General features: G+C 41.8%; 1 protein-coding gene and 1 long non-coding RNA gene across 2 annotated transcripts; both read left to right on the forward strand.

The window, feature by feature from the left end:
• Positions 1-353: 353 nt before the first annotated feature.
• Positions 354-1,709, forward strand: LOC131224252 (probable sugar phosphate/phosphate translocator At1g06470). Its single transcript, XM_058219787.1, has 4 exons — positions 354-480; positions 689-883; positions 1,336-1,421; positions 1,587-1,709. The coding sequence occupies exons 1-4, from the start codon at positions 354-356 to the stop codon at positions 1,638-1,640; spliced, it is 462 nt and encodes a 153-aa protein (XP_058075770.1). The 3' UTR covers positions 1,641-1,709.
• A 1,054-nt stretch (positions 1,710-2,763) lies between these two features.
• Positions 2,764-3,382, forward strand: LOC131224350 (uncharacterized). The gene is made up of 3 exons (XR_009160843.1): positions 2,764-2,852; positions 3,127-3,175; positions 3,297-3,382. It is a non-coding gene; the product is annotated as an uncharacterized LOC131224350 (long non-coding RNA).
• The last annotated feature ends 6,520 nt before the right edge of the window (positions 3,383-9,902 follow it).

Here is a 9,902-nt window from a genome sequence, read left to right on the forward strand (position 1 = left end):
AGGAAACACAAAATTTATCAATTTTTCAACAAAATATTGAAATGAAAGAACAAAAGATAGAGGACTGGAAGAGTGCTAACCTTTCTGATACGGTTGGTTGCGAGCATTGAAACTATGAATCCAGAGAAATCATGTACTTGTATAAATTGAAGTTATAGGAATCAGAGAAACGGGATGTGTACAACATAATAAATCGTGCCTTTTGGACCCTAGAGGGGGTGACAGTTTGAATTTTGGAACCTTATTTAAGGAAGACATTAACTCTTCTGAGTTTTTTTTTATTGGCATAGACCTCTATAGATTAGTGACACTGCAAGAAGGTGATGATACAATGTTATCGCCTTCCAACAAAAATGTTGTTGGGCCCACCTTTTGGTGATTCAGATGCTGATATCGTGGAACAAATGGTGGATGGGCGCCACTCAGAAGATCTTTCATTGGATGATCTTAAACATCTGATGTGGCTGCCATCAAATGAGGGCATTCCATGCAACTGAAAATTTCTTTGGATGGCAAAGATCATCTGAAAGAAGAGATGGCACTGAGACGTGTCCCAATCCATGATGGGTCCACTAGAACAACTGTTCAGATGATCAAAAGGTGGGACCCATCTGTACTATTCCTGGGTAGAGCATAATGCATACCTTCTTCCTTGTCAATTTTATGCTTGTTGATTTGTGCTGAACAGGTCTCCCCTTCTCTTCTGTGAGCAGGTATAATAAAACACTCTTAGGTGATAAATTGGGGAAGTTCCCAGCTCCCTTCTTGATGAATACTATTCATTTTGGCATGCAAGCCATTTTATCCAAGGCCATCGTGGGATTCTGGTCTCAAAAGTTGCAACCTAGTGTAAAAATGTCATGGAGGGATTACTTTCTCAAAGGTTTTCCATTATCTCTGCTTCCCATTGCCTGTGTTTTCTGATCTATATTTTTTCATTATCATGAATCACTTAAGAACTATCTATATATATGTTTTCAAGAAGCTGGCGGAGACAGTGCAGTGTGTGTGGGTGATCCAGGGTTCAAACCCTAGTAGTGTTACCTTTCAAAAAGAAAAATGTTTTCAATAAGCAGATGCTTGGCTTTGCCTTTTTTCGTACTCAGGTTTTGAATTTGAGTTTATGTTTTCCTACCTTCACATTACCTTTTTTGGGTTTACCATTGTTAGCATGCATGAGCACTTATGGGTAACTCATATCTGTGCTCCTATGTATCTCTCTTATTGATGAAAACACGCTTTAGCCTTTAAAGAAATACCGTATCACTACTCTGGAGGAACTGTCAGGTATTGAGGCCAGTTGCCTGATGCAAAGATGTGCTTTCTCTTTTACAGTTGTACCAACGGCTATTGGAACAGCGCTGGATATAAACCTGAGTAATGTCTCCCTTGTTTTCATCTCTGTCACATTTGCCACTATGGTCAGTTGTCTTTTTCTTCTTTGTAGTAATTTTTGTTATGATGACCGACCTTCTTTTGAATAGAATTGTCCATTCTGCTATGTATGTTGTACACATTACTTATGAAAGAACAAGATTCCCAACATAAAAGTGATTATTTATCCTATATGCTCCTTTCTTTTGCAGTGTAAATCCGCCTCTCCAATATTTCTCCTTCTGTTTGCTTTTGCATTCAAGTGAGTCTCTATTTGTATGACCTCCGTAAATGATATGATTGTTCCATTTGCAGTCTGTTTATGAAAATCCTGCCATGCAAAAGTTTCCCGTATTTAATTTCATTACCATTCAAAAAAAGGAGTTTCCTGTATGTCTTAAAACCTTTAGGTAGTTGGAGGCATTGAGACAACAGACTAAAGTAATTTTTACTGTTTCTTGTTTAATCTTTTTTGGAGTACAATTTGTCTCACTGTAAGGCTATTTTTACGACTATCATGCTACTATCAGGATTCAGAACTTGATAGATACATGTTTTCATATTTATATCGATCCTCTTTTGTTACTTTGATTTATTCAAGTAATTGGATGAAGATGTTACTTGATGTATGAGTCTTCTCCTTGTGGTTTCTTTTCCTGTTTTGTCAAATCTATGGATTTATGGGGGGTTGGAATTGGTTAATCCACAGGTTCTGTAAATCTTGACTATAAAACAAGTTGAGGAGATTTGAAATCTGTGGATTTCACTAATCCATGATCCTGATCCCTCACCCAAAACAACTTAATATGCATAATCAACCTTCATAGGCTTCCTGGTCTTGTTTGCATATTAGATTAGGCTTTTAGGCCCATGACATGGAGATGCAGCTTTTGCGTCCTGAGTCCATGACTTGGAGATACCAGTTTCTCCAGATGGTTAAACAGCAACAATTTGCATTCTACAACTAGAATCTTCCAATCCATGGGAACTTTTGGTTCATTGGCTAACCATGACCAGGCCCAGCATATTAATGGATTGTATCACTAAACCATGGCCCCACTTGCATAAACTAAAAACCCAAATGTGCTGTATTTAAAAACCAAGTTGAAAAATTGGTGGGAACACATCACACTTAAAGTCCTTTAAAGAAGAAGAACATGTATGTTTTCCTCATTAGAGAGTTAAAACTACAATTCATGCATTAATTTTGAATTCTTTCCTCTCTAGCTTTTCTTAATATACAGATGATGGCATTGCCTTCTTTTTTTGTGATTGGTTCATATTTAAAGATCCTTCTGGTGTTGTTGTTACAACCCAGGCTGAAAATGTAAAGATTCTTCTTTTGTGGGTCACAGATATCTGATGTGGTTGATTAGGAAGTCTGCAAGTTAGATGAAAAGTTCAAGGAAGGGAGTCATGTTCGAGTTCGTGTTCTTGGCTTTAGGCATCTATAAGGATTGACAATGGATGTTTTAAAGGTAAACTAGTTTATTTTCCCCTAGAATAGCAAAAAGTGTGTTTGGTCTGGTCCCATCCACTATTGATCCATTAGATTAGCATTTTGGATTATCTACATGGACCTCACTTCTCCAAAATCAATGGTCATAGTATTACTCTAGAAAAAAAGTTATATTTTTGTTTTGTTTTTTGTCTATTTTCTGATTTAGACCTTGATTCTTTTCTTTTTTGTTTTTGTGTGTGTATGTAGTGTTTCTAATTGTCTTACAAATTCCCTGCTTTATCTTCAAACAGGTGACACTGGCACACTTCCTTTTCTCTGCCATTATTATATTATGTCAAGGTAAATTCAAGACGATCTGTGTTTTACATGTCACAGCCACTCAGAACACAATGAATGGTGATTTGGAGTGTGAGCTAATTTTAACTGCTAACTGGTGCTGATGCCTTTTACTGCTACACAGCTCACCAAAGATCGACAGAAGAAACCAATCCCTTGGAAACAATGGCAATCATTGGCAACAAGGAGATCATTGACATTAACCAAGGTATGTCAACTTTTCTTCTTTTTTTTTTTTTTTTTTTTATAACTTTTTGATAAGAAAGAAGTTCACTGTCGCTACGGATTGTCAGTGGCCATGACCTCTCTAGCTACGAATATAAACCGTAGTAATGTTTTCAAGAGCTAGTGCCAATGGCTACGGTCGTTCTCTTCTACGGATTTTAACCGTAGCTTCTGACTATGTAGCGGTGGCCAGCACAACTGTCAGCAAAGGTCCTGACTGCCGGTAAAGCCTTTACCGACTGAGGCTTTACCGGCTGTTAGCTGACCGTGGGCAAAGTTTTGCCGGCGGTTTTGACCGCCGGTAAAGTACATTTTTCTTGTAGTCTCTTGCCTTACCATTAAGGTTAGAGCTTCTCTCTCTTTGGCAATCCACAAACACGGATTGCATCAGGGATCTGTGGGGCCCACCATGATGTAAGTGTTTTATCCATGCCGTTAAATGCTTTTATCACATCATTTTAAGATAAGAACCAAAAAATGAGGCAGGTACAAGGCTTAAGTGGACCACAAAGTGGGGATTGAACGTCCACCATTAAAAACTCATTGGGAGTTGGAGAAGTTTTAGATGAAGCTGATATTTGTGTCTTCACTTCATCCACGTCTACATGACCTTATTAATAGGTTGGATGGTATAAAAAAGAAAAAAAAAACATCACTTTGGCCCTTGGAAAGGTTTCAACAATGAGTGTCATTATCAATGCAACTTCCTTTCATGCGGTCCACTGGAGATGTGTACCTTACTCAATTTAGGATAATTCCTTAAAATGATTTAATAAAAGCTTTGAATGGAGTGGACAAAAAACTTACATCATGGTGGGCACCACAGAGCCTTGCCCGGATGAATTATACAATTTCACACCATATATTTGGAAATATATGGAAATACAATTTCAAACCATATATTTGGAAATATATAAGTGGCTCTCCAATATACGGACACGGATTGCCTAATCCATCTGGGTAAGGCTCTGTGGGGCCCACCATGATGTAAGTGTTTTGTCCACGCCATTAATTGCTTTTCTCATATCATTTTAAGGTATTAGCCAAAAAATGAAGTAGGTCCACAGCTCCAATGGACCACACCAGATGAAGCTGCAGTGATAATGACACCCACCATTGAAGCCTTTCTAATGGCAACCGTGATGTTTTTTAACCATTCAACCTTTCATAAGGTTATGTAGACCTGGATGCAGTGAAAACACAAATATCAGCTTGATCTGAAACTTCTCCAGCTGTCACGCCCCAAACCCAGAAATCGGATTCGCAGGAATCCCGATCACCGAATTTGGTGCCGACAGCCTCCGTAGTACCCCATTCTTGGGTCCTAGTGTCCATACGCCAGATTCCGATCCTGGGATCCTACAAGGAGGTTTTTTTTTTTTTGTACATTTAACTCATAATAAGCATAACCACAAGATTACCCAATTCACAAAGGCAACATCATCATCACATATCCACTAATATAATCATTTGAGTACAATGCTGAAAGAGAAAATACATATATCGAAATCAAAGCTCCAGAATACAACTGCACGCTCCAAGCTCAACGCTGCTGCAACCTAATAACACCTGCACGCATCTATCGTGCATAAGCTTATAGAAAGCTTAGAGGGTGGTGTAAGTGTGTGCACAAGGTAAGTGCCAAGTATTCAATACAATGCCATTATCATACAAACTGGAAGTACTGGTAATCCATAAATCGTACAATATCGGAATAAGCAAAGATACTAGTAAGATCATGAATTATTTGAGTAAGCAGAAATACTGACAAGAGCAGGAATTATCAGAGTAAACAGAAATACTCACAAGATCATAGATCATACGATAACAGAGTAAGCGAAAATACGAACAAGTCCATGAGCCAATCAATATCAGAATACGCAATATATAACAGCTACGCAAACGAGGAGTCATAAAGAGCCAAATACCAAATGTCGAGAATGCAATGGGGTATATAATTCCTTATATGTTCACAAATACGTCAGCCATATCTAGACCATGTAAATGCAGAAGCACAGTAACCCAAGATGTCGTATGCCGCGGATATAATGCAATATGTGGTGAGAATAGAATGACCATGTTGGAGTGTGAAGTCGGGATGATAGTACGTAGTATCGCAAGCTATGGGGTCCATCACAAGGGACTTCTATCTAAACCAGTCCCATACCTAAATTTGGATAGTCAAACTCAATGTGGTAGACTCCTGATCTCAGGTTAGTCGCGCGCCCCAACCGAAATCTTGGCCATTGCGAAGGCACACGTAACAACTAGTTGCGTACCACCAACCCGAGTAGATAGTGAATGAATGAATGCATGAATGAGTATGCAACTCCTGCTCACTAAATCCACATATCAGTACGGTTCATCTCTGGGATCATCACCGGGGTTTAGTACACTCCAAATGGCACTGTCTCTCTCCCAGCAGCACAGTCCAAGTGAGCGTAAGAAACCTCACTATCCGCCTGGCCAATAGTCTGTCAATACCTATCCGGCACGTCGATAGCGGACCCATTCACGAGCTGGTCAAACTCAGCCTAGTAATGCCCCCTACCCTCGGGCGGGTAAGGCCACACCCCCTCCCAACCGACCACGACACAGTGGGAGACGCGGCCTCCTGGTATTCGGCACTCGGGCGCTCATGTATCCACTCGGTCTCGACGTTGGGGCGTCTCCTGGCCTCAAAAGTTTAGGGATTTTCACCCAGGGACATCTATGGCGCCCGTATGCTAGAACCAAACATTTCCGGTGTCTTATCTGGCCATCCACGATATGCCTGTGGAGGCTACATCCCTGATGTCGCTAGGGCGTACAGTAATTATAACGCGAGATGCATGAGTCATACAATCCAGTCATGCATCAATCCTGTGCATACTGCGTGCTCAAGCGAGATAACCTCCGCCTATCAGGGAGTCTCATAACAACATGCTCAATGACATATGCAATGATTAACCACATCTCATAACAAACATGCAGATGATGCGTATGGGCATGTATCATGATGCAATGCTGTCACATACTCATAATCGGTATCAATAACCGGCAACAACAATTGACCTCGACAATGTGGACATTTAACCGACATTGCCCCCAAGGAATGGCCCACATAGATCCTAACATATAGTGGACCTAAGACCTCACACAAGGGCCAAATATACAACACCATGGGCCTTGCTCAAGAGCTTAATACACATCACGATGGGCCTTTCACATGGGCCTAACATACATCACAACGGGCTCCATCGCCTGACCCTCAAAATGCATCATAATGAGCCTCATCACCTAGGCCTCAATATACATCACATTGGCCATAAACACGGGCTAAATAGTCATCACGTCGGGCCTCAAATATGGATCGCATATACATCACATTGGGCCCCGACAATCGGAATCGACAATCGGCCACGACAAATCAAAATCGGTAATCGGCCTCAATCGATAATCGACAATCGGCCACCACAAATCAAAATCGGTAATCGGCCTCGATCGATAGTCGACAATCGGCCACCACAAATCAAAATCGGTAATTGGCCTCGATCGATAGTCGACAATCGGCCATGACAAATCAAAATCAGTAATCGGCCTCGATCGATATTCGACAATCGGCCACCACAAATCAAAATCGGTAATCGGCCTCGATTGATAGTCGACAATCGGCCATGACAAATCAAAATCAGTAATCGACCTCGATCGATATTCGACAATTGGCCACGACGAATTAAAATCCATAAACGGCCTCGATCGATAATCGACAGTTGGCCACAACAATCAGAATCGATATTCGGCCTCGATTGATAATCGGCAATCGGCCGATCGAGGCCTAAGGGAAGGTCACAATGTGGACATCTAATTAATATTGCTCCCAACGAGTGGCCCACATATGGCCAAACATATAGTAGGCCCATGACCTCACACAATGGTCTCATAAATCAAGTGGGTCGCATCACATGGGCATAATGCACATCGCTATGGGCCAGAAATACATATCGATGGGCTTCATTATATGAGCAGAAATATATCACAATGGCCTTACTAAATGGGTCGGAAAAACATCACAATGGGCCACGACGTATGGGCTGAGTATACATCACAATGGGCCATGACGTATGAGCCGAGTATACATCACAATGGGCCACGACGTATGGGCTGAGTATACATCACAATGGGCCATGACGTATGAGCCGTAACCCGTGGGCCTCAAATACAAGTGGGCCACATCAATGGGCCCCATATACATACCTCAGGTGGGCCCTGCTCACAGGCTCCAAATACATAACATGTGGGCCCTACCCATGGGTCTTATACGCATCAAATGGGCCACGCGTCATGGGCCCAATACATGTCACAATAGGCCTTGCATCAATGGGCCGCACTAATGGGCCTCGTACACATCAAGTGGGTTGCACCAATTGGCAGCACAATGCACAATAGGTAGGCCTTGTACATGCAACAGATGGGCCCCAATAGATGGTTAGTGTGGATATAACATGCATACATCTAGTGGGTTACACGTCCCACAGACGGTGTGAATAAAACATACATCGAGGCTAGTCCTCTATGATTTGGACGGTTAGGATGGAATATATGAGGTGGGCTCTGCTCATGGGCTCTAAATACATTTTGATGGGCCTTAACCCAAGGGCCTTGAATACATCTCAATGGGCCTCAACCCATGGGCCCTGATATATATCATAATGGGCTGCCTGCCCTGGAAGACATGGATAAAAATACATCTTGGTGCATCCCATCCAAATAGTTGGACAGTATGGATATAAAACTTATATATCATGAGGGATCCATGTGTATAATGGATGCATCAAGGTGGACCTTACACAGATGGACTGCATGGAATGAAATACATATGTCACACGGGTTCCACATCCCACTTCCAGAGATGAGGTGATGTGGATAAATAAATATATCGTGCTGGCTCATACTGTATATGGACGGTATGCTTATACAACACATATAATAAACATATAATAGAGAGGGCCCCACCATCCAGTAGCTACTAGACGGTGTGAATATAGAATGCATGCATCAATGTGGGCCATACGTCAATCAAAATGGACAGATAATGTGAATACAACACATTTATCAAGGCAGACCTCATACATCAATGTGTGTCCATCTGCTGTGCTGGACAGTGCGAAGATAAAATACATCCAATGAAGGTGGGTCCACACGTCCCATGTACTGACGGCGTGGATCAAAACATATATCAAGGTGGTCCCACTGTCTAAACCTGCTGGATGGTGCAAATGCATCACATACATCAAGGTGTGACCCACTAGAACTTGCTGTCGTCAATCACACTAGCTGCCTGCTGGTGTGAGTCTGCTTCTATTCAACAGGTGGGTCCCACGTGGGGCCCATCAGATATTTGTCTATATATATATATATATATATTATAACAATATATAATAAAATCATTTATATTTATTTTATTATTATTATTATTATTATTTGAATGAGATGGTTCACCACCCAGACCCATGTCTGGACGGATGGTGCGGTAAGACAAACATCAGTGGGTCCCACCAGATGAACGATCTGATCCATCGGATGGACGGCGTGGACATAAGATATATACATCATATGGACCCACATGGGTGCTGACGTCATTACAGCAGCTATATGTAGCTGTGTGCAGTACACTACCCAATCCGTTTCCACGCAAGTGGGTCCCACGTGGGGCCACCATAAAGTTTATCTGCCGTCCAATCTATTCATAAGGTCACACAGTCCTTGATGGAGAGGAAAAACAAATTCAAATTGATCCAAAACTTCCATGGAACCCAAAGGGTTTCAATGGCAAACATCTAGTCCCCACTGTTTTCGGCGATGTGGGCCACCTGAGTAGTGCATACGGCTGATTTTTGACATGGCCCATGTTCAGATGGGGGCCATCAAATTTCACAGTGTTGATTTTATAAAACATCATGGTGGAGTCCATGGCTGGGACCCATGGTCCCAGCCCAGTCCGCCCGTCCGTCAGCGAGCAGCAGTGCTGACAGCAGCAGCTGACGCTGCTCCATTGCTTTAGTTTTCTTTTTTTATATATATATTTAAATTTCATGGTTTTTCATGTATAGGGCCCGTATCTGAAAAATCCAACCCGTCCATTGGATTCTACGGTTCCCGATCAACCAAATGAGACCAATATGTGATGTATTTTTGACGAATAGGAGAATCAATGTGGGTTTTAACGGTAATACCAATATTTCCTATGGTATGGCCCAGTCAATTATCAGATTAGACTCATTTTTCGGCTCAACGCCTAAAATGAGTTGAACAACGGAATAGACGGCGTGGATTATCTATATACATCAAGGTGGGGCCTGCATGAGTGGCCCACCATAAACTTTAAAAGAAAATTTTCTTTTTTTTTTTGGCTGCCAGAAACCGCCCATGTCAGTACACGCACTCTGTGGTAGCCACTCCTGCCGCACGTCCAGCGTCCAGGGACGCTGGACGGCATGGATGTTCATGGGCATCATAGTGGGTC

Source organism: Magnolia sinica, chromosome 13, assembly GCF_029962835.1.
Source record: "Magnolia sinica isolate HGM2019 chromosome 13, MsV1, whole genome shotgun sequence".
Taxonomy (NCBI): domain Eukaryota; kingdom Viridiplantae; phylum Streptophyta; class Magnoliopsida; order Magnoliales; family Magnoliaceae; genus Magnolia; species Magnolia sinica.

Bases quoted from the DNA above. Each gene is read 5' to 3' on its own strand.
- LOC131224252 (XM_058219787.1), top strand. From the start codon at position 354: ATGTTGTTGGGCCCACCTTTTGGTGATTCAGATGCTGATATCGTGGAA. The intron at 884-1,335 runs GTTTTCCATTAT...TCTCTTTTACAG, and splicing joins GAGGGATTACTTTCTCAAAG to TTGTACCAACGGCTATTGGA. The intron at 1,422-1,586 runs GTCAGTTGTCTT...TTTCTTTTGCAG, and splicing joins CTGTCACATTTGCCACTATG to TGTAAATCCGCCTCTCCAAT.